At 42.9% G+C, this 24,163-nt stretch overlaps 1 protein-coding gene across 1 annotated transcript in view; it reads left to right on the top strand.

Moving 5' to 3' along the window:
• Window positions 1-1,171: 1,171 nt before the first annotated feature.
• The window catches only part of LOC123600396 (zinc finger protein 205-like), an 84,752-nt gene continuing 61,760 nt past the window's right edge, over window positions 1,172-24,163 (top strand). The window contains 3 exon segments of the mRNA XM_045482463.1: window positions 1,172-1,326; window positions 3,511-3,621; window positions 18,101-18,335. Coding sequence (XP_045338419.1) covers window positions 1,172-1,326; window positions 3,511-3,621; window positions 18,101-18,335 — 501 coding nt within the window.

Here is a 24,163-nt window from a genome sequence, read left to right on the forward strand (position 1 = left end):
ATGTTTGTATCCACCCAAATCTGTACATGGAAAATTAATCCCCAATGTGGTGATATTTGGATGGAAAGGCCTTTGGGAGGTGATGAGGTCATGAGGGTGGAGCTCTTATGAATGGGATTAGTGTCCTTATCAGAAGAGGCCAGAGAGCTAGCTCACTCTCTTTCTATCCTGTGAGGACACAGAAAGAAGACAGCTGTCCATAAACCAGGAGAAGGGCCTTCCTTCACCAAGGACCCAAGCACACTGGCACCCTGATCTTGGACTTTGAGCCTCCAGAATTGTGAGAAATAAAGGTCTGTTGTTTCAGCCACCCAGTCTATAGTACTTTGTTATAACAGCCTGAGCTAACTAAGACTGGGGCTCCTTACCTTTTTTTTTTTTTTTTTTTTAAATATTTATTTATTTTGGGGAGAGTAAAAGTAGAGGAGGGGCAGAGAGAGGGGGATAGAGGATCCAAAGTGGCTCTGCGCTGACAGGCTGACAGCAGCGAGCTTGATGTGGGGCTTGAATGAACTGCAAGATCATGACCTGAGCTGAAGTCAGATGCTCAACTGAGCTACCTAAGTGCCACTGGGCTCCTTACTTTTAAGGCAGGGCTCCCTCAATGTTTCTGGTTTATTTCCTGTTCCTGTCTGTGATAGTTCCTATTGTAGCTTGCAATTCCCACCTTCTGGGAGGTCTCACTGAGGGTGGGTGCTGGCTACATTAGTCAGGGGGTCTGAATGTTGAAGGGCATCTTTGGAGGATCTGCAGTCAGACAGAGCTGACTGTTAATTCCTGCCTTTCCCTTGTAGCTGTGTGCCCTTGGGCAGATTACTAAACCAGAACCTCAGTTTTTAATTCCATCAAATGGCAATGACGATATCACATAGGATTGTGGCTGCACTAGATGACATCTATGGAGACCCCAGTATTGTATAAAGACCACTCATAAACAGTAACTATTATTGTTCCCATTACTGCTCAGAGAGGCCTCAGCAGAGAGCTTGAACTTCTCAGTCCCTCCCTTCTTTGCATCGAGTGAGGAAGGGCTCTGGAAGCCCCAGGATTTTCATCTCGGGATTTAAAAGGTCACTGGAAGCTCTGGTGCTGAGAAAGGCCCATCCCTCCACAATGACTCAGAAGCCGTGACTAACCAGTCCCTTCACACGAGCTGGCTCATAAAGGAGCAATGGCAGAGCGAGACTTTACCCTAGAAGACAAAACAAATTCCCCCACAAAGGACCCCCAGCAGCGGCTGGCCAGGAGTCTGCATCTTCCTGGCTTCTGTGTCTCGTCCTTTTCCTGGCGGGGAGCTGGCCTCCCTCTGAGGGCCGAAGGTGGATGGTCAGTGCTGTTCCCAGGGAGCCTCCGGGGACACCCGAGTCCTGGGTGCAGAATGCTGCTCAGAACCTGATCTCTTAATCAATTCTGTCCGTAACAACAGGACTTCAATGCATGGCCGGGGATGAAGTGGCTGAGAGAAACTCGGGACACATTTGAACAGTAGCCCAGAACTCAGACAGAATCTGAATCACCTTGGCACAGGCCTGGGTCTTGGTTGCTGCCAGAACATTGTAAGAAAAGCCATTCTTGCCCACACAATGGCATGAGGAAACAGGAAGTGCGGCAACATGACTTTAATTACTATCCTTTCTATGGGCAGGGCCACAATTCAGTGCGAGGGCCTTACCTTTGCTCCTGTATGTTACCACACAGCAACTGCTGAGAGCAAGTTGGAAAATAGTGGAAAATGGGAACAATTACAAGTGCAACAAGAGCGACCCTGGGCCTGGAGATCCGACGCTGCACTAGACACAGACCCAGGCTGACCTGTGCTGAATTCCGCTTCTGTCTTTTCCCAGGGATGCCTGCCACTGGTAGAATTATTGAACTTTTCTAAGTGTTGGCTTTCTCATCTGGAGAGTGAGAATACAAATACTCCCTGTTTTTTAGGGTTGGTTGATGATTAGAGATCCTGTATATAGCTACTGGCAAAGGGCCAGGCACAGAGCTGACTCCCAGGCAAGGGTAGGTATTGTTATTTCTAACCCTTGGATGTAACCAATCCTGCTACTTACAAGCGCTGAGTGAGTCAGTCACGTGACCATTTTTGAATGCGTTTTCTCAAATGAAGGCTCTGGTGTCTCTGCTGGTGGCTGTGAGATGAACTAAAATATAAACAGTCGCCAGCATAGTTTATGCCATGTGCAAGGCATCAGTAAATATTAGTGGAAACTGAAACTCACATGGTCAGACAATACAATCCTTTCTTTAGCTGTGAATTTTTTTTCCATTGCATCTGGAGTCTGAGGAAGACCAAAGTCCTGTTGGCTATTTAGTGGTGTCCCACTCTATTCCTCATACTTGTAGCCGAGTTTTAGATGGGCTTGATATCATTTCTTCTTCTTGTTTAATTTTTATTTCATAATCATAAACTTTGTACTCCAGATAGACTCGGAAGGAGTAAGAAAAATATGGAACGCATAGACTTGCAGTGAGATATTACTTGTCCTGCTTACTTCCTTATGTCGTAGTGAGGAGCAAGGGAGGCAAAGCATTGGCAATAATATGTAGAAGGCAAAGAACACAACAGTGGAAAAAGTCACAAGTTCTGCTTCTGCCCTCAGTTGCCTTGTGATCTTGGGCAAATTAATTTCCCTTTTAGTCCCTTAGTTTCTGCAACTGCAAAATGGGACCAGTAATGCCTAATGCTGGCCTCGGTGGGGGACCGATGTCATGGGGACCAAGTAGAGGGTGTTTGTGAAAGCATTTGAAAAAGTCGAAAGCTTGCATTAAATTACAGTAGTATAATAGTCTTTATTTCACAGATGATGAAACGGAGTTAGTGTGAGGTGACATCCCCCTGAGCATTCAGGGCAGAGCTGGGGATCTGGCCAAGCCTTGTGGGCTCCGTGTCTCTGCCTCCTGTGGACATCCTCCGTGCTCTGCTCAACAGCACTGACTTCTCTTTACTCTCGCTTGCCAAACTTCCCAAAGTGAAGGCAGGCCCAGACCCATTCTTTGCGGGAGGCCACGAAGAATAAGGCCATTTATATCTCTGTTCAGATGACTGGAAAATCCTTTTGTCCTGCTTCACTGAAAAGCATCTCAGATCAAAACTTGGGGAATCTAAGAGCCTAAAGAGCCATCTAGTGGTAACACCTGTGAATGACTCCATCTTTCGTTGGTAGCTCCACTGGCATGGAGGTAAGAGGAACAGATTTGTTTTCTTCCCCTCTTAAATTTGTCAACCCTGGCAACCACCAAATGGAAATTGATGTAATTCTCCACCCTCTCTTCTTGTAGACCAGACTGCAGAGTGGTGCTGGATGAAAACTGGGAGCTTCTGCAGGCTTGAACTGCTACAAAGTTACAATTTCTATTCTTAGGTTCTGGCTTGCAGTTAGATGTGCCCATGTGACTGAGTTTTAGGCAGTGGAATGTGAATGGAAACAATATGATTCACTTGTAGGTTGGGCTCATAAAACTTCCCACATGTGACCCTCTATGCTTTTTGTCCTTTTGTAGTTTGATGGAGATGGGCAAGACTGTCTTTGAATTCCTGACTAACTCCGTGGCATTGCTTAGCCAGTTGCTGGACTGGCTTCACCTCTGCCCATGTGCCACTGGGCCATCACTGTGGGTTCTACTGACAGGTGGTATGGGAGACTGTCCACTGTCACTGAGCTCCTCCACTGTCAATGTTAGGAAAACCCTGTTGTGCCATGCTGGGGTTTTGTGTTATAGTCACTACCATGACCATTTCTCCTAGTCTTGGGTCTAAGAAAACCAAAGATCTTTGCACCATAACCTTTTAAAATTCATGAGGTCCTGGGTTTTGGCACCAACCTCTGCCCTCAACCCCTCCCAGCCACAAAACTCCACCCCCTCAAACAAAACAAAACAAAATTCCCAACAAACTGACCTCAATTCTTATTCTGCATAGGCTTGTCCAGCAGGGCCAATTCAGGTGTGGCCAAGTAGATTTAGGGCGGCCATTCTGTAGCAGACTTTTCATATCAAAGCATGTGCAGATGTTGTAGCTGGACCGCCTGCTCTATCATTTACTAGTTCTTAGCATTTGAACAATCTACCTAACTTCTCTGCTTGGGTCCTCTCCTCTGTAAAATATAGATAATACCAAGATCTACCTCATAGTGTTATTATGTGTTATTGTGAGGATTGAATGAGAGACTATGCTTAGAAGGTGCATAGCACATAGGAAGTGATAAAGCCTAATAATTTAAGCAGAAGCTTAATTTTCTAGCAGACGGGGAATCGCTTCTGCATTACAGTAATTCCTGGCATGACCAGCTAGTCTTCTACAGCATAAGCAGTTACAAACCAGGGAAGGGGAGAGGAACAAGGAAGCATTACAAGCTTGAGCCTTTCACTCAATAACTGTTTACTGAATGACTTCTGTATTTGACAGGCTCTGTGCTAAGCAGTGGGGATGCAGTGGGGAGCAAAATGTGCGCGGTCACTTCCTGGAGATTATAGTCTAGTTGGGACACACACATTTTTTTTAAAGATTTTATTTCTAAGTAATCTCTATACCAATGTGGGGCTCAAACGTAGAGCCCCAAGATCAAGAGTCACACGTTCTACCAACTGAGCCAGCCAGGTGTGCTGGGACACATATTTTAATCAGTTAAATACACAATAAATAAATGGCATGAGCTCTGATAAGTGATATGAAGGTAGGGTACATGTTGTGTAAGTGTATGAAAGGAACGTAAGCCTGGGCTAGTCTGAGAAAGTTTTTTGCTGCCTAGGAGGGGACTGGTTCATCAGAAGCCTGTTTGCCTGAGGGTCTGAGGAGCCTCTAAAAAAGACCTTGCCCTAAGAGGGGAAAGGTCTGGATAAACTAGACCCAACCAGGAGGCCTTGGTGGCAAACTGGGAAGGGCAAGTTTGAGTATAGTGTGATGTCTGCTATTTCAGTTTGTTTCCTCATTCAGTCCCTATTGGTTCTGGGTCTAAGTTTTTGAAAAGTGAAGAAGAGGGGTGGGAAGAGGAGACAGATTATGTCACTCATTTGGTAGTGGCCTGGCTTTGCTCCAGAGCATGGGTTAGACATATCTCAGGCATTCTTAAAAATATTCTGAAGCTATTTTTGCAGAAGTTGGGGTTCTACATATACAAGCAGAGGCAAGAAAGAATAGAATTTGGATTTTGACCATTACTGTGACCCCAACCTCACTCACAGGTAGCATTTGAAAGTTTGGGGCAATATGGGACCCGTGAAAATTTCAAGTATATTCTTCTGTTGCATGAAGCAGTTTAGACTCTGGGTTACACCACAATGTACCAGGCACTGAGTTGGCATTAACATTATGTGACACAGCTTTTGTCTGGCTCATAATTTGGAAGGGGATACACAGAACTCCAGTTCAAGGCTGATCTTACACCTGAATTTTGTTGGAGATTAAAGTCCCCAATGATGTCACAGTTTGGCAACACTGGGAGGAGGTATTGAGATCTATAATAATGATGTGGTTTAATCATGGCAGGAAAGACTCAATGAAAATTACTCTTATATGCTTGACCCTTAAGAAATGAATAACTGCAAAATAATCCAGTGAAGAAATGGGCACAAGACATGAATAGACACTTCTCCAAAGAAGATATCCAGATGGCCAACTAACACATGAAAAATGCTCAACATCACTCATCATCAGGGAAATACAAATCAAAACCACAATGAGATACTACCTCACACCTGTTTGAATGGCTAATATTAACAACTCAGGCAACAACCGATGTTGGTGAGGATGTGGAGAAAGAGGATCTCTTTTGCATTGTTGGTGGGAATGCAAGCTGGTGCGGCCACTCTGGAAAACAATATGGAGGTTCCTCAAAAAACTAAAAATAGAACTACCCTATGAACCAGCAATTGCACTACTAGGCATTTATCCACAGGATACAGGTGTGCTGTTTTGAAAGGACACATGCACCCCGATGTTTATAGCAGCACTATCAACAATAGCCAAAGTATGGAAAGAGCCCAAATGTCCATCGATGGATGAATGGATAAAGAAGATGTGGTATATATATACATGGCATGTGTATACACACACACACACACACACACACACACACACACAATGGAGTATTACATATATGTATATATGGTATGGAATATATATATATGGTATGTATATATATGTGTATACACACACACACACACACACACACACACACACACACACACAAAATGGAGTATTACTCGGCAATCAAAAAGAATGAAATCTTGCCATTTGCAACTACGCGAATGGAACTGGAGGGTATTATGCTAAGTGAAATTAGTCAGTGAGAGAAAGACAAAAATCATATGACTTCACTCATATGAAGACTTTAAGAGACAAAACAGATGAACATAAGGGAAGGAAAATAAAATAATACAAAAACAGGGAAGGGGACAAAAGAGAAGAGACTCCTAAATATGGAGAACAAACTGAAGGCTACGGGAGGGGTTTTGGGAGGGGGGATGGGCTAAATGGGTAAGAGGCACTAAGCAATCTACTCCTGAAATCATTGTCACACTATATGCTAACTAATTTGGATGTAAATATTAAAAAATAAAAAATAAATTAAAAAAAAAAGAAATGAATAACTGCAGCCATCTGCCCATGAAAAAGAAAGGCAAAGGATGCCTGGCATGTCTTTTTTTTTTTTTCTCTTTTCTTTTTTGCCCTGGGATAGTGATCTCCATGTTGTTTTGACAGAAACAGTTCCATTCTGGAATCTACTTCAATGAGTTTTTAATCCTCTAATTTAATCACTCTTCTGGATGATCCAAAAACACGTTCTGGGATAAAATATTTTACAAGATTTTCCTTTAATGAATCCCACTGGGATCTAGCAGAAGCCTAATTATTTCTCTTAATTAGTTCTCCTATATGAGGAGGCTCAAGCCAACTGCTGCTGCTAGTGTCCTCACTTTGCTAAGAGCTTCAGCCCCTGGTATTTGGCAGTTATCACTTACCCAGACAGATGGTGGATGGGCTCATCATCCCAATGACTTGTGTACCCAGTAGAAGAGGATAAATGCATATTCCACTCAAGAATACTGATTATCTCTCCAGAAAGTGGCTTTGTGAATTAAACAAGTTTTGCTTCAAATTTTGTAGCCACCATGATATGACTTGGGGTCACATATGCAAAGCTCATTTGCATAAGAATGTGATATCAGTGGAATATCTTAGATGGCCTCTGATACTTGGGTTTATCCACTATGTATTGTCTTAGGCCCAGTTCATATACCAGATCCATGTTAAGTCACCTTTGACCTCCACTACAATGGGTAACATGGTGTCATGGAAGGACGTAGGTTTTGAAGCAACACTTAAATTCGTATCTTATTTCTATTTAAAGTTAGCTTAGTGATGTGCAATTTCCTTAATTTTTCTGATCTCAGTCTCCTGAGCTATACAAAGGACAGAAAATATACTGAGCACTGTTATTGTGAGGATAAAATCTGACAAGCTAAACAATAAATACTGAGCAGAAAATATCATTTCTTCATCTGTGCCCTTCAAAGCACATGACTTATATCTCTACCCAGCATTTACTTCATTCTACCTTGTATGACAAACAGTTTTAAAATTAGTATGTGCAGTCCAGGCATGTAATGGCCTGTAATGGCCATGTGTGACCCACACGTGTAATGGTTCAACATAGTAGAAGTTTATTTCTTTCTCTTGCAACACTCCAGAGGTCCACAGAAGGGGATCTGTTCTATGTAATAGAAGAAGATAAGGCTGGGAAAAGTTGGATTACTAGGAACATAAATATTTCTTTATTAAAGATAGGACATTAAGCAAATACAAGATTAAGGGTGTTATTTTCCCATTCAAGCCTTTCTTTTAGTTAGTCTGAAGGTAGCTAGCCTCACGTTGAAAAAGAAAGAGAAACATGGGGACAAGCTAGAAAAGAAATAAAACAGACCTCAGAGCTGTGTCTAGGAAAGAAATTAGGTTGTGGTAATTGGCACATAAAACTGAAAGCAAATTATATCCAGTCCAGAGGGGTATATACCTGTCTCTGTCTAGAATGCAGTTCCTTTAAGAGCAGCGATTTTGCTTAATACTCTGAATCTGCTTTTACAGTACCTGGCAATTTATAAATGCTAAATTGAATTGTAGCTCTTGTATCCTTTGAGTGAGAGCTACATTAGTATTGCAGACTTAAATGCCAGCGTTTGGACACTGCCGGAGGTGGAGGGGGGGGGGGTGGTGGTGGCTATAATGGCCTTGATGCTAATGATAAGAAATGGGTCAAGGTAGAATCCCAGAGCTGCTGCAACTAAGGAGGATATGATGTTTATTAAATGTGCCCACAGAAAATATTTTGCTACTTACAGATTCCCATATACCTTTAAAGAGAGCAGGTAATATTAAATGGCAGGTTCTTTGTTCCTTTCAGTGACTTGATAACTTTGGTTCTATAGTTTTGGATAGAAAGGGAGAAAAATAAGGAGTTTCTGGCATAGGGGATGAGGTGAGGACAACTGTCAGGGTAAGGTTAGGGGCAAAGAAAGGAGGAAGGAGAAGTTGAGACAAGAGAGGCTGGAAGCAGGTGGCCTGAAGGGTCTCTGAGTCTCCCTGGTGCAGGGCCTCAAGGGAGTGGTGAGAGAGTACAACCATTCCACTGGAAGCCGCTTCTGTGCTGTGCTGTGTAGCCCTCCTCCCTCCCCAAATCTCCAGCCAAGGCAAGCAGCCTACATAGGCACAGGTGAGGGGAGGCCTCCTTGTGAACTGAAAGAAGAGGAAAGTTTCCATTCTGGGAAAAGTGGTATAAACCAGAAAGAAATGTGGAAAAACAGGCGCCTAGAAGGTAAAGCAGTGGAAGCTAGGAGATAAAAGCCCGCTTCTCTCTCCAGTGCTCGAGGGCTTCGTGCATCCACAGTACTTGGCATTGAGCTCATTGCACCTTGATCTCCAAAAGCTGGTGGCCCCAGCTGGCATCTTTTCCTCTGAGGAGCAGGGGTTCAAAATTGGAATCTCTGAGCAAGTGCTCATGGTGACAGTACTCATTCCTTCCGTGTCCTAGAAGGCAAAGGGACAGTTTTAGTTACTACTAAATGTGGTCCCTAAATGTCTCTGTGGATCCTTCCCTAGTTGGGCCAAACTACCTGTGAGTGCTAAGGCCTCCTTTCACTGCGACTAGACATAGGTCAGAAGGTCCTCTGTGCCTACAGCTGAACAGGGCAGGGGAAATAAGCATTCGTCATTTGTTGGGTTCTAATTAGGTGTCAGGATCACTTCTAGGCATCCCAGCATTGATAATCCTTACAGAAGCTTTACCAGGAGATATTATTATCCCCATTTTATCTATGAGTAAACTGGGCTCAAAGAGTTTAAGTGACTTGTCCAAAAACACATGGCTGCTAGAAGGCAGACTTGAGACTCAAATTCAGACTATTTTATTATTTATTATGCATATACTTGTTCATATTATATGTGTATTTTTGGTAAAACCTTGTTCTAGGTGCCGCAGTTATGACAGGAAGAGGCTGTCCCTGACCTTACAGAGCTCACAGTATAGCAGGGAACACAGATGAGGGAAATGGGAGTTAAACATATAGAAACCAAGGAGGCAGGTGCTGGCTTACTGCAGGTTTCCAGGCAGGTTTGAAGGAAGGCTAAAGGGAACTGAAATTGAGGGAAATGACAAGAAAGTAACTCAAGTGAAGAAACTTGGGATGGAAGTTTTCATTTTTTCAATCTTCACATTTTTCATTTAGTGAAAATATTGTGTTCATTTAGTTTCAATAGTGTCTGCCTCCCTGTCCTGTTGTGAGGACCCCATTTAATCTGAAAATATACTTTAAAAAACTCTTCTAGTCATTCATTCTTTACTCACGCAGCTTATGCACTTTTGATGTCGATAGTATTCTAGGACTATGCTAGGTGCTGGGAACACACTGGGAACAAAGCAGATGTAGTCCCACTCCGCCCTCTTGTGGCTGTCAGCCCATGAGGGACCCACCATTTATCCAACAGTCACAGAAATATTTAAACTCTAATAAATGCTCTGCATGTTACTTAAAGCTGAAAATATGGAGCAAACAAGCAAAAGGGAAAAAAGTAAGAGAGAGGCAAAGCAAGAAACAGACTCTTAACTACAGAGAACAAATTGATGGTTACCAGAGTGGAGGGGTTGGGGGATGGGTGAAATACGTGATGGGGATTAAGGAGTTCACTTGTGATGAGCACAGACTGATGTATAGAAGTGTTGAATTACTATACCATATACTTGAAACTAATATAACACGGTATGTTAACTAATTGGAATTAAAGTAAAACTTAAAAAATTTTAAAAACAAAACAAAAAAAAAAACTGAAAAGAAAGATGAGTGGCTAAATGTCAGGTATTGTGGAAGGTTAGTGTGGGGGCCCCTGGGTGGCTCAGTCGGTTGAATGAGACTCTTCATTTTGTTTCAGGTCATGATCCCAGGGTGGTGGGATTGAGCCCTGAGTTGGCTCTGCACTGAGCATGGAGCCTGCTTAAGATTCTCTCTCTCCCTCTGCCCTCTCACTTGCTCATGCTCTCTCTCTCTCTTAAAAAAGAAAGAAAGAAAGAAAGAAAGAAAGAAAGAAAGAAAGAAAGAAAAAGAAAGGCTAGTATGAGAGGGAATTAACTGCAGACACAGGTGTGTTCAGAACGTATTGAATCCCTCTCTGGCAGGCAGCTACTCATTCTACTACACAATACCTAGCCTGCAAATGTTTCATCAGACGATGTTGTGGATGGAACTCATTTTTGAAGTCAGGTAGATTGGACTTCACATTTTGGTTCTGCTTTTTACCAGTTGGGTCACACTTACCCAGTGTGGGTGTTAATTAAGTGGGGTTAATGATGATGATGATGAAGCCCCACTGTGTGCTCGGCAACGTCCCGTGTACATGAATTCATTTATCAAGATTGTTGTGAGGCTTAAGTAGTGTATTTAAAGTATGTGGCACAGTTTGTGGACAAAGCAGGAATCCAGAAACAGTAGCCAGTAACAGTGGTATAACAGGCGGGTGGAAGTGTCTGCCCCCTGCATAAGCAGTAAAGGGGTGCACTGTCTGTGGAGAATTTATAAACAGTAATAAAGCTGTCTGGAAATTGGTTTGCTTTTTATTATCACCATAAACTAGGAATTCTAAACAACGTCAGCTACAAAATACTTGTCCCTGAAAGAGAAGAAAAACAAACCACCATGAGTACTGTGGAGTTTGAATTAATTATGACATGTACACATATATACGCTTCATCCAGTATGCTTTTTTACTGATCTTTTTTTTTTTTTAATTTTTTTTTCAACGTTTATTTATTTTTGGGACAGAGAGAGACAGAGCATGAACGGGGGAGGGGCAGAGAGAGAGGGAGACACAGAATCGGAAACAGGCTCCAGGCTCTGAGCCATCAGCCCAGAGCCCGACGCGGGGCTCGAACTCACAGACCGCGAGATCGTGACCTGGCTGAAGTCGGACGCTTAACCGACTGCGCCACCCAGGCGCCCCTTTTTACTGATCTTTTATCAAAGATTGGAATTTACATGGAAATTAATTTGGAGAACTTACAGTTCTTCCATGAGCCCTCAACATACGTGGACTCAGCTACATGTGTGGGTGTGGAAAGTAAATTCAAAATGATGTGGAATTGTTTTAGCCCATTTGGGGCATGGTTTCCTAAGGATCTATATATGTCTGCATTTAAGCAGTAGATTCAAAATAAAAATGGATAGCGCAGTGATTGGGAGACGAAGAAACTGGAGTTACTTCAGTTCCATCCTTCTCTGTGCTGATCATTCTTGGAACATCATGCAGTTTGGTCTCTTGGAAGCATTTCTTTATGTCTTTACTGCCCTCTCTTTTATTTAAAAAAAAATTTTAAAAATAATGTTTTATTTATTCTTTTTTAAAAAGATTTTTTAAATGTTTATTTATTTTTGAGAGACAGAACGTGAGTGAGGGAGAAGCAGAGAGAGAGGGAGACACAGAATCCAAAGCAGGCTCCATCCAGGCTCTGAGAGGTCAGCACAGAGCACAATATAGGGCTCGGACTTATGAACAGTGAGATCATGACCTGAGCCAAGTCAGACGCTTAACCGACTGAGCCATCCAGGCACCCCTGTTTTATTTATGAGAGAGAGAGAGAGAGAGAGGGAGAGAGAGAAAGAGCATGCGCGCACGCGTGCGTATGAGCGGGGCAGGGGGCAGAGCAAGAGAGGGAAACACAAAATCCGGAGCAGGCTCCAGACTCTGAGCTGTCAGCTCAGCCCCACATACTGCCCTCTCTTTTAAAGAAAAAGTAAGTTAATATAAATATGAAGTCTTAATCCACAGTTCCTTCGTTTTCTACTTTAAGTATTTCAGTTCTTTTATGTTTATTTATTTATTTTGACAGAGACAGAGTGTGAGCAGGGGAGGGGCAGAGAAAGAAGGAGAAAGAGAGAATCCCAAGCAGGCTCCGCACTGTCAGTGCAGAGCCCGAATCAGGGCTCGAACTTCGAACTGTGAGATCATGACCGGAGCTGAAATCAAGAGTTGGATGCTTGACCGAGCCACCCAGGCGCCCATAATTATTTCAGTTTTAATTTTTATTGGCGTGAATATATATACATAGTGCAAAAAAAGGGAACAATTTTATCACCTGCATTCCTTGTTTTATCATCCTGATTATTTGTTTTAGTTCATGATTATTACCGAAATCAAATTTATTTTATGGAGGAAGGAGGTGTTAAAAAATAACCCCCACTAGATGTCAGATATGTTGGGTATGGGCCATGAATGCTATTCTCCTCACTATTTTTATTCGTTAGATCCGTTAGATGCTTCGTTGTCTCTGCATAAACCTGCCGATAAAATACTATTGCTTCAGCTTCGCTGCTTCAGTTTTGCCTTGGAAGGAGATTGAGGGGGGTGAGTAATGACTCATTGACTTTCCTGTGACCACAGAAGAAATTCCTGAAACTCAGGCAATTAGTGACTGAGGGGTAGATCATTTATTCTAAAAGCATCAATCACAGGAACAGAGGGATGTGATCAAAATACATGAACGTCTTTAAACTGCTCGCCTGAGACAGAGGAAGAAAGGGTGTTCATTGAATTGAAGAGCTGGAGTGACAGGGGAGAAATCCTCAGGCACACTCAGGTCTTGGTAGCACCTGAAACTGCCCCCTGGACGCTGTTTTCGTGAGAGGTGGTCTGGGTAAGGGAGCATGCACTGCCTCTTCCATATTCGTTGTAATTTAACCATCTTTACTGACAGGTTCAGGTATGTGATGGCAGTGGGCTGGGCTGTGCAATCCATTGTGCAAGTTTCCACTGAACAGCTGCCATTCTCTTCCAGCATTTATTGAGTGCCTATGAGGTACAGGTGCTATGCTAGGAAGAACTTTTACATACACTCTTTTAAGAACGTGTGAGATGCCATTAAGAGACAGCAATATGTGAGGTAAACAAGCTGGGCTTTGCTGTTAAACAAACCTAGGTTCAAACATGAGCTCTGCCAGTTCCCAGCTCTGTGACACTGGGCAAGTTGCTTAACCTCTCTGAGCAAGCACTTTCTCATCTGTAAAATGGCTTCCCTGAGTAGTTGAGAAAAGTGAGGGCAGCAGTGTAAGTAAAGCCCAAGCATGGCACGTGACATAGTAGGCCATAAAATGGGTACTGTTTTTTCTTTTGTTGCAGACGAAGAAGACCTAGAGAGGTGTGTGACTTATTTAGAGTGTAACAAACCAGCTTTTAGTACTTGGTATGTTTATTTCTTACTAGGGTGCCCCCTGCTATGGTTTCCCTCCAGGGGTTTGCAAATCCATACTTCTTTTGTTAGGTGGGGTCTGTCCCCCACGTTGGTGTTGACAGAGGTGATAGAACCACATACAGACATAACATCCCCTGTTAGAGCAAGAAGAAAGTATTTCCCAGAAGAAGCTGTTGTACCCCAGATGGGGAAGGTGTGCAGGTGCTGGATAGACAGAATATTGGGTGTCCACTCAGTGGTATTATAGGTCTTGTAGTTCTGCATTTTGTTAACTATTCAGAGCTACTAGAGACAACACATGCATGTCCTTAGAATTCCTGGCTTTCTCCTCCTGCTAGGTGATACGTAGTCTATGTGATATGGTTTTTTTTTTGTGAGGCTGGCATTGAGTGAAGGTGCTTTAGCTTCCCTAATGTTGAAATTCATGATGGAAGATTCGAGGAGCTCACATTTAGAAAATAGGTGGGGAATTCCCAGGACCTGCATCTCTGAATTAGGGGTCAGAGTATTGGGAGCATCTGACATCTCCCCAAGAATGCCCTTAATTGCTTCAGTTAAGGATAGGGGCTAAAGCAAAGAGGGGTAACAAAATGCTGCCACAGGAAAGGTCCTTTTTCTACCCCCATCCTCACTTCTAACTTAAAAAAACAATTTCAAAATGTACCCTTTGTATCCATGTGGGAAATATTTGTCCCTTTTCCCCATGATTGGCAGGTCATATGACATTGATAAAACATCAATGTGGCCCTGATGTCCTATTTATTTTAGTTACTGCAGCACCTCAAAGAGGGTTTTGCTACTACTAATTTGTTCACCTGCTTTATTTGTACTCTTGCCTGCCTATAAACCAGCTGACAGAATTAGGAGCTGCATTTAGACGAGTTTAAGCTCTAGATTATAGAAATAGAGAATTTGATCTTCTGTCTAATTCATTCCTTAGTACATGCAGGCTTAGAAAATGCTTCTTGAATAGAGGAATAAACAGAGATACTTCCACATTTCAGAGACACAATGTTGTGGATGTAGATTCTGTGATGCAGTTTAGTGTGTAGGATGGTTATTAACATGTGCCCTTCAGATAGACACCTATGGAAAAGAGGGACAGGAAGCAGGACTGGGCAGAGGGGGAAGCTCTTTGAATGCAGGTCTGGTGACAGCCCCAACCAACCCATGGGGGAGCTCTGGAGAGAGAATGGCTCTTCAGGGGTATCTTTGTTGGGCCAGAATCACCAGCCTTTACATCACTGTGTCAGTCAGACATTGTATATAAGTCTCCCTAGGAAGGATGTGACCTTGGGCAAGGCAGCTCTCTGCAGCTGAGGCAATTCTTAGGGCTGACACCAAAAGGCTGTCAATAGTGGTGCACTCCTTTACTGACAGGGGATGTAAGCAGAGCACACTGTGTCCACCATACAACGGTATTTTATCAAAGAGTGGGGTATATATGACTGTGTGTGTGACCATTAACATTCATCAACCTGGAAAAAAAGTGACTTCTACCTTATTTACATGCTTCAACTGGGGTGACATAATGGCCTTTGAACACAAGGTGGCGCTGCAGTGCCAGTTCTGAGGCACTTAGATGAAGCTAGGAATTCTGGAAGAAAGGACCATCCTATTCTCTTGAGAGAGTGAGAGAGCGAGAGCGAGAGAGAGCGAGCGAGAGCGAGCGAGAGAGAGAGAGTAAACATAGGAAAGAGGCTGAGATGCTGTTTTGAAGTTGCTTTTTACACTGACAACTGACTCAGAAGAGGTGAGATACCTTCCTTTCTCCCTCCCTCCTTCCCTTCCTTCCTTCTGAAGATACTCACCTTAGTGCCAGCTCCTGGGCTCCAGGCTCTGGCTTATCACTGAGGTAACACAAATGTCAATATTTGGCTTCTCTTTTGGGAGCTTTGATGGAACAAGGAAATGACATCTGTATGTATTCCACAAAGCATGGGCTTCATGGGTGTTACATTCCCAAGTCAGAGCTTAGGCAGTGATGGGGGACCTGGAGAGGAGTTAAAAGCATGGAATTAGAGTACTTAGCTCTCCATCAAGAGTCAGCTGGTAGCACAGGGGTTCAGCCCATGGTTCTGAGGTCACACGTCTGGATCTATATTTGACCACTACTACATTCCAGCTGTGCAAATTTAGGCAAATAACATAATCACTTTGTGCTTTTAAAAGGCCTCTTGGCTAGAACTATAATCACAGTTCCTCCATCATAGGGCTTCTGTGAGAATTAGCTGACAGCTAATCCATGTAAAGGGTTAAATGCCTGGCATATGACTGGGCGAACTATTATTTTCAATATTTTCTATTAGTTCCCAGATGTTGTCGAGGATTTATACTTTTCCAGGTTTTATGCTAGTTGCCTAGGAAGCAAGGATGAACACAGAACCCTCATGGAGCTCACAGCAGACAGGTGTCCCTATCAGGCAATTAAAATGAGGTGTGAAGTCCTAGGATTGAGACACATGCAGGGTTTATGGGAGCAGGAGGAGAGGCCCCAAACTCATTCTTGATGGGGAAGGACATCAGTGAGGAGCTTGGGGAAAGCTTCTATGCTGAGGTACTTCTTGAACTGTCATTAAAAGATGAGCAAGAGTTCAAGTGAGGGTAGAAATGGATGGCTGGATAAGAGCAATCCAGGAAACTAGTGACAGAAATTTGTGAGCAGGGAACAACTAATAGTTTAGTGTTGCCCAAGTATGAAGTTTGAGTATGAAGGGCCAAGGGTTTAAATGCCAAAGTTTTAGTATGAAGTGCATCACAGACTTTGTCATGACTGGTGAAAGTCATTGCAGGTTTCAAGCAAGACAGTGATCAGGCACTCAGAGCAGATTCAGTGTTAATGGCTGAATGAATAAAGGCCGAGTAGGATTTTCGCAAATCAGTGTAGGGAGTATCAGTGGGATTAGGACTAAGGTGGATGACGGCATCAGTTCAAGTCTAGAGACTCAATTGTAAATAACAAATATATGTATATGTTTATGTATGTATATATACATGCACATGTATATGTGTCTATATTGTAAAGGCAATGCATGCTTATTATAAAAATAGTCAAGTTGTACAGAAAGCCATAAGTTAAAAGATAAAACTTTTCCTTCTATTCATTCAGTTTCCTAATCCTGACTCTTGAAGGTAACTAGTGTTGAAAGTTCTCAGGGAGCCTGGGTGGCTCAGTCAGTTGAGTGTCCAACTTTGGCTCAGGTCGTGATCTTGTGGTTCATAAGTTCGAGCCTGCATGGGCTTGCTGCTGTCAGCACAGAGCCAGCTTCGGATCTTCTGTCCACCCACCATCCTTCCCCCCTCCACCGCACCTTCCCCCCGCTCCTGCTCTATCTCTCAAAAATAAATACATATATTAAAAAAAAAAGAAGAGTTTTCTTGGGTTTCTTTCCAAACAAATGCGGGCAGACCTACCTACAGAGAAAAACGGGGTGTGGTGCTGAGATGCTGGACTCTGGACCCAGCCTGCCTGGTTACAATGATAACTCTCAGTCCCTGTTAGCTTCATGGGCTTAACTGCAGTTACATAAGCTCCCTATGCCTCAGTTTTCCTAAGTGTAAAATGGACACCTACCCCATAGGGTTGTTATGAGGAGTAGGTGAGTTAATATATGCAAAGTACCTAGAGTATCTGGCTTGTAGTGTTTGTTATTTTTATAGAGAATCTCTTAAAAATGAGGAAGAGGATATTATAAAAATGCTTTGAGGTATGCCTTCTCAATTACTGAAGAAACTTGCATATCTTTTCACATCAGTAAACATAAATCTACCTCATTGCTTTTAAAGCTGTGTGGCACTGTATGGCATGGATATACTATAATTTTCTTAATCAGTCATATTTATGAACATTTATGTCGTTTTCAGTTTTCTGTTACAATGGCTATCGTGTCCTTGTTCAAGTATTTCTGTAAGGCAAATTCCTACAGTTCACATTCCTGGTGTAAGGGAGAGCCCTACCATACATTAACTATTCTTTTTCGGTGAAAGCAGCTGGCAGCTTCTCTCACCCTCAAGCACATCTTGAGGGATGACATCTTTCATCTGCAGATGTATACCAGGCTGGGACCCTGCTCCGAATAAAAGGTTTAATAGAGCCCATGGGAAGCTCTGGGGAGGCGTTAGGTCAATAGCTGTAAAAAGTCCCTCTGGGAGGCCGGGTGTTCTACTCTTCTCCCCTTTCCTTCCTGCATGCATCTATCTTCTGCTTTGGGAGATCGATTTTGGTGATCCTAGTGATGGGGAAGAGTGGCGAGTGCACAGAAGCCAGCCCTCCTGCAGCTCTCTTGCCCTCTGGGGAAGTGGCTCTGAGTGAACGTCTAAGCCTGTAGCACCTGGACGGAACCCTCTGGTTTGGCTATAAGCCAGGAGCTCACAGATTTTCAAAGAACTACTGGTATCCAGAAGAGGGTCCACCACCAGCCCATCTGGCAGAGGCCAGATCCGTTACAACACTTGGGCACTGCCTACTCCCAAGCCCTCTGGGGCATGTTTCTGCTGCTGCTAGAAGCACCACCACGCCCAGCCTGTGAAGGACAGACGCTGGACCTGCACCTTCGCACTAGGTGGCATCCTCCAGCCCTGTGGAAGGGGGATACAGTATTCTTTTATATCTGCGGTTTCGCGGTCCGCAGTTTCGGTTACTCTCAGTCAACCACAGTCTGGAAGCAGAGGCTCCTCCTTCTGACGAATCATCGGGAGGTCAATAAGTAGCCTAACGCTACGTCACAGTGCCTGCGTCATTCACTTGACGTCATCCTGTCACGCAGGCGGGATGTTGTCTCTCAGTTATCACAAGAAGGGTGAGTACAGTACGGTCGGTGTTTTGAGAGTGAGGCAGCGTTCTCTTAACTTTTATTGTAGTACTTTGTTATTATTGTTCTGTTTCATTATTAGCTATTGTTGATCTCTTACTGTGTCTGATTTATCAAGTAAACTTTATCGTAAGGTAGTGTTGATTTTAAACAGGACAAAGAGCAATTTTATTTAAGTAAAAAAAGTGAGTTTATTCAGGAATAGCAGAGGAATTGCAATTTGGGAAAAGCAGGCTGTGGTGAACCATAGGCAAGTCTGAAGAAACAAAGAGAAAGTCAACGTTTAATTAGGTTTTAGGAGGAAATTGGGGAGGGTCGTTCTGAACAGAAGTTCACTGGAGAAGGACAACAGTGTGAGGTTGTGTAGCTCTCTCAGTGGCTGCAGGCAGTTGTTCGTGTGTTGTTGCTGGGGCAGGGAGGGCTCTTCCTTCCTTGGTTTAAAGGCAGGAGATAGGTGTACCTGGGTGGCTCAGTTAAGCGTCTGATTATGGCTCAGGTCATATTCTCACGGTTTGTGAGTTCTAGCCCCACGTTGGGCTCTGTGCTGACAGCTCAGAACCTGGAGCCTGCTTCAAAATCCGTGTCTCCCTCTCTCTCTGCTCCTCCCCCGCTCGTGCTCTCTCTCTCTTTCTCAAAAATAAACATTAAAAAAAAAAAAATAAAGGCTGAAGATAAATTCCTACGTGAAATGTGCCTTCCAGCTTCTGGGACTTATGTCATACTTAGAAAGTGTTTATAAAACTATTAACCTATTTTTCCTGTTACTTCTCTAATTATATTTCTTTGTTTTTATGTAAATGTTTTAAAAATCTCTCTGGAATTTATTTTGGTATTGGAAGCAAGGTAAGAATCTAGCTTTATTTCCTTTTTTAAGATGGCCAGCTAGTTGTCCCAGTGCTATTTATTGGTTAATCTTTCTTTTCCCTGCTGATTTGAAAGGCTTCTTTTTTCATATGTCAAACAGCCTCGCTCTCTCTGCATGAGATCTGGGTTTTGTCTCCATCTCTGTCACTAATTTCATGTTATCTTTGCAAAGCTCCATTCTCATGGGCCTTAGTTTACTTCCGTATAAAATGAAGGGTTGGTAGAGATGATGTTTAAATTCCTTTCTAGCCTGAACACTGTAGCCTGATGCCACAATCCCATCATGATATCAGATCTTCCCTCATTAAGTCTTTTCCAACCCATTGTGGAGACAGGCTCACCTAGCACCCAGTGCTCAGGGTCTGTTGCCAGGGCTCTGTCTACATCGTTTTTATTGTTTCCTTTTTCTTCAGGGAATCATTAGGTTTGAATCTTTGAAAGCTTAATCCCTCTTTTACACAAATTCTTGTGTGGCCTCTCTTGTGAGACAGAAGGAAAAAAAAGGATCTTAATAAGAGGCTCTTAACTGAGGTCTCTGGGGAAGAGGGTTATGAAGAAAGTAACAGGAAGTTGTTATTTAAACAGTTAACAAGCTTTATGAAAATGGGACCCAAGGACTAATTTCGACATTAACCTTCCTTGCTTTGAGTAAGATGTCTGTATATATAGTGAGCTCACATTAGTTTATGCTGGTGGTAGTTGGGGGGTGGCGGTGGTGGTGAACAAATATTTACTGAGTTCCAGGTGTTTTACATACAGAATTGATTTAATTCTTTACAGATGTCGCCAGGTTAGTACAACTAACTCTGTTCTGAAAATGCAGAAGCTAAGCAGTAAGTTGCCCTAGGCCACCCACAGCTCAGTAGGTTTGGAATTGGAGGATTTGAACTCAGGTCCATACAATGCTTTCTCCCCCTCATACTTCCCACACTACAGTTCCCCAGGGGAAGGTGTGATTAATAGTGAAATATGTTGATTGCTAAGAAAAGGGGTGATGGATCTATTTCCCTTGGTAGATAGTCATGGTACAAACCTGTAAGGGTTGACGCTGATGGAATCGCAGGGCTCCACAAATTGATGCTTTTGATTGAGGATTAAATTAGCTGTATTGGCCAGAATTCCCACCGGGTGGCGCTGCAAGCTCAGCAATAGAGTCCTCCTTCCTGCAGCAGCCACCTTGAGCCCATGGGTGCCTTTCGTGACCTCCACACAGATTCAGCATCCTCCAGTAGGTGGGATTTCTCTTTAAGCTTACTCTGAATTCTGGGCAGGTGGGAGCACAGCTGAGTTGGTTCTCTTTTGAGTTAAAGAGGGCCTAGCATGATTCTTTTCCTTTTCATGACCTGAAACTGGTACAGGATCCATCTTCTTGGCAATTAGGTGGCCCACGATGAGGCTCCTGTGCTGTGGGGTGGCTGCACCCCCAGTTATAACAGATGGTATATTTCAGGTTGGGAGAGATCTTTCTGCTTCTGCTTTTGATGTGGTACAGGCAGAAGCATTAATAAATGTCAACTGGAAGGTCCCAATGGAAAGTCGAGAAGTGAGTTATGAGACCCTGGTGTGCTAGGGTTAAGGCAGCAAGAAGGAAGCAGTGTAAGGGAAGAGAACTATTATTTATCGAATGCTTACTTTGTGCCAGGCACTGAGAGGGGAGCTTTCTCTATGTTATATATATTTTTTTAATGTTTATTTATTCCCCATGTTATCTTACTTAGTCCTCACAATAATCCTGTGAGTTAGCTGCTATTATTGTCCCCACTTTATAGATGAAGAAACAAAGTCTTGGAGAGATGAACGGACTTTCCCAAAGTCTCTGAGCAGTTAGGATTCTAGTCTATGCTTCTAGGACCAGATCCTAAAGATGTTGGAAGCATGGGTACAAAGGAGGAGCTCTAAAATCCATCATTTAGTAATGCAGTGCAACCAGCATCAAACTCACTCTTTCTTAAAGGTTCAAGAAACTATTTATTTAAAAAAAAGGGGTGGGGGGGTGCAATATTATCACCATGTTACAGATGAGAAAACTGAGACTCAGTAGCACACTAGGATTCAAATAAAGGTTTATGTGACTCAGAGCATTTGCCATTTTACAAAGGCAAATATCATAGGAGCATGCAAACTTATCTATTCATTCATTCACTCAACAAACACTGACCAGGCAGCACCTAAGCACCAGGCATGGTAGCAGCTGCTTTCACTTAAGATTAGTTCTTTGTAAATATTCTTTAGTCCTACAGGTTCAGCTTTGTATCATTCATCCTAGTGCAGTGTCCTGCATCAGAGGCAGTCAGTAAAGGCTTATGGAATGGAATGGAGTTGAATTGAACTGATTAGAGATAGCTGGAGTGCTTGAAGTCATTCAGGTCCTTGGACTTTCCACGTCTTATGAAACCCAATTACTGAAACTATTCAATTTGATTCAATGCAGCCAGCACTTATTGAGTGCCTGCCATTTTATTCCTTTAGTATTTAGCTAATTTTGGCCATACCACCAGCCAGCTGCTAAAATTAGATTATAAACTGAAATATAAAGCTAAGCTAAAATCTAAAGCAAGGGCAGGAACATATATGCCTTGCACTAGAGGTAGGTGGAAGAGGGGAACCTGAAACTCTAGGCTATGGAAAGGTGGTATTTTGTTTACATAAAGCTGTATTTGGAGTTTGTTTATTCTTTTAACTAGCTGTGTGAACATGCACAGATAACATACCTTTCTGAATATCGCTTTCCCCCTTTGTGGGATGCATTGTTCATCTCATTGGATCATCACCAGTATCAGCTCCTTGCAGACAGTCTGAGTGCTGAGTGTTATATTTTCAATTCCAGGCAGAGGATCTGGCAACTAGTTAGTGCTCAATAAATATTGAGACAAGGACACTGTTCTTTGAAGTAGGTAAGGCAAATTCCCAGTTTTATAGATAGGGAGACAGATTCAGGGGCTTTGTTGAATGAGAGAATTAAATTGAGATTTGTTCAAGGTTATGCATCTGAAAGTGGTAGAAGCCGGGTTTTCTGAATCTTGGCCTTGTAATGTACTGATCTGAGTTTTCCTGTGAAAGTGATATCCTAAGAGATCTCTGTGGTCCTTTGTACCACAAATGCAACAATTATTCTTTAAGCACTTACTCTGTGCCAGACCCTGTATTATATTTTGAAGGTAAACATGAAGATGAGATACAGTCCCAGCAGATGAGATACAGATGAGATACAGTGCTTGAATTTAGTCTGGTGGAAAGTACCAAAAGCAGCAATCATGAACAGGCTGTTGGTGCTAGGAAAGAGAGTGTTTGGGAGGGAGAGGGAGAGAAATGAAAGATCCGAGAAGGCTTCCTGGGAGATGTGTCATGTGGTAGGTTGAGAACTTAAATATGAATAGAAGACAGCAAGGAGAAGACTCAGAAAGAAGAGTCTGTGTAACTGTGGAGTGCGGCTGGCTTCATGTCCTCTGTTAATGCTCTTCTCACCTGGAAGGAGGGAGAGGAACATGCAGTCTCTGAGGTAAAGTATGGAAGCATGCATTTCCTTTTGTAGGGAAGGAGGTCAGCACATGGTTACCTGGCCACTTTATCTCAGGAAATTCATGTTGACACAGGCCTATCTCTGATAACCTCTATTTCTGGGTGGATGGCTTTGGTATTTTGGTTTGGGTTCCCCAGCTTGAGACCTTGAGACAAGGATTTGAATGCATTCAGTTTATTAGAAGGTGGAAGAAACATAGAAAGTGAGGAGGAAGTGATGGGGAGAGGGAAGTCAGCCACTTAAGCATGAGCTTTAAGCTAGTTGTCAGAGTGGGAAATGGTTGCTTTGTTCCATAGAGAAACTCTAGAAAACACTGCAAAGCACATGTTTCAGAATTCTCCCAGCCAATGGAAGAAGGAGCTGGGGTATTAGTAGTTATTGGTTGTAGGCTACCTAACTCTCCCTTTCCTGGTGTGTGTATGTGTAAATGCCAGGCATTTCCAGTGCATGCAGTGGGTTCTGTTAACATGAGGTAGCTCTATGAGAAGACACAGGTTCTGACATGAATGTAAATAGTGAGGGATCTGAACGGGCACAGAAAGAGCACTGACAGTGTCTCCTACACTTGGGGCCTTAGCATCACATTGTTATACGTTGTATTATCATATTGGTAATGATTCTATCAGATGTCATTGAAGCTTTTCAATTGTCCAATTCCTTCTAGTTCCAGCCGTAGCCCTTCAGATGGGAAAAAAGGTAAGATACATAAATTCAGTACAGAGAACATGGTTTTCGTGACTAATCTGGAGAGTTCCTGGTTTATTCCAAACTCCACAGGAATTCATCTATGTATCCCCTTGCCTTTTGTAATGTTTGAGCTGACATACCACAATACCAGCACCTGGTCCCATCTAGAGGCATGACTCCAGTAACAGGAAGAGAGTGGATCATAGGACTCCTCTCTCTTGATCTAAGGTGATCTGTAACTCCAACAGACCTACAAAGTAAGCAAATAGATTAGTTTAGAAGTTACTGAAACATACATAGGAAATAGTTAACCATGCCAGACTAAGGACTGAATACTCCAAAATGGTGACAGAGATTCAAACACTGATTTTCCTAAAAGGAAGATTCATTGTGGGCCTAGTTGATGGGGATGAGGGAAGAAGATGGATTTGAGTTAGACTTTGAAGGATAAGGTAGGGTTTAGATACCTTATCTAAATGGAGGGGAGGATGGAAAGATTCCAGTAGAAAAGTCACTCCAGGAAGAGGTGAGGATGAGTAGGG

Source organism: Leopardus geoffroyi, chromosome D1 (assembly GCF_018350155.1).
Source record: "Leopardus geoffroyi isolate Oge1 chromosome D1, O.geoffroyi_Oge1_pat1.0, whole genome shotgun sequence".
Classification (NCBI taxonomy): Eukaryota; Metazoa; Chordata; class Mammalia; order Carnivora; family Felidae; genus Leopardus; species Leopardus geoffroyi.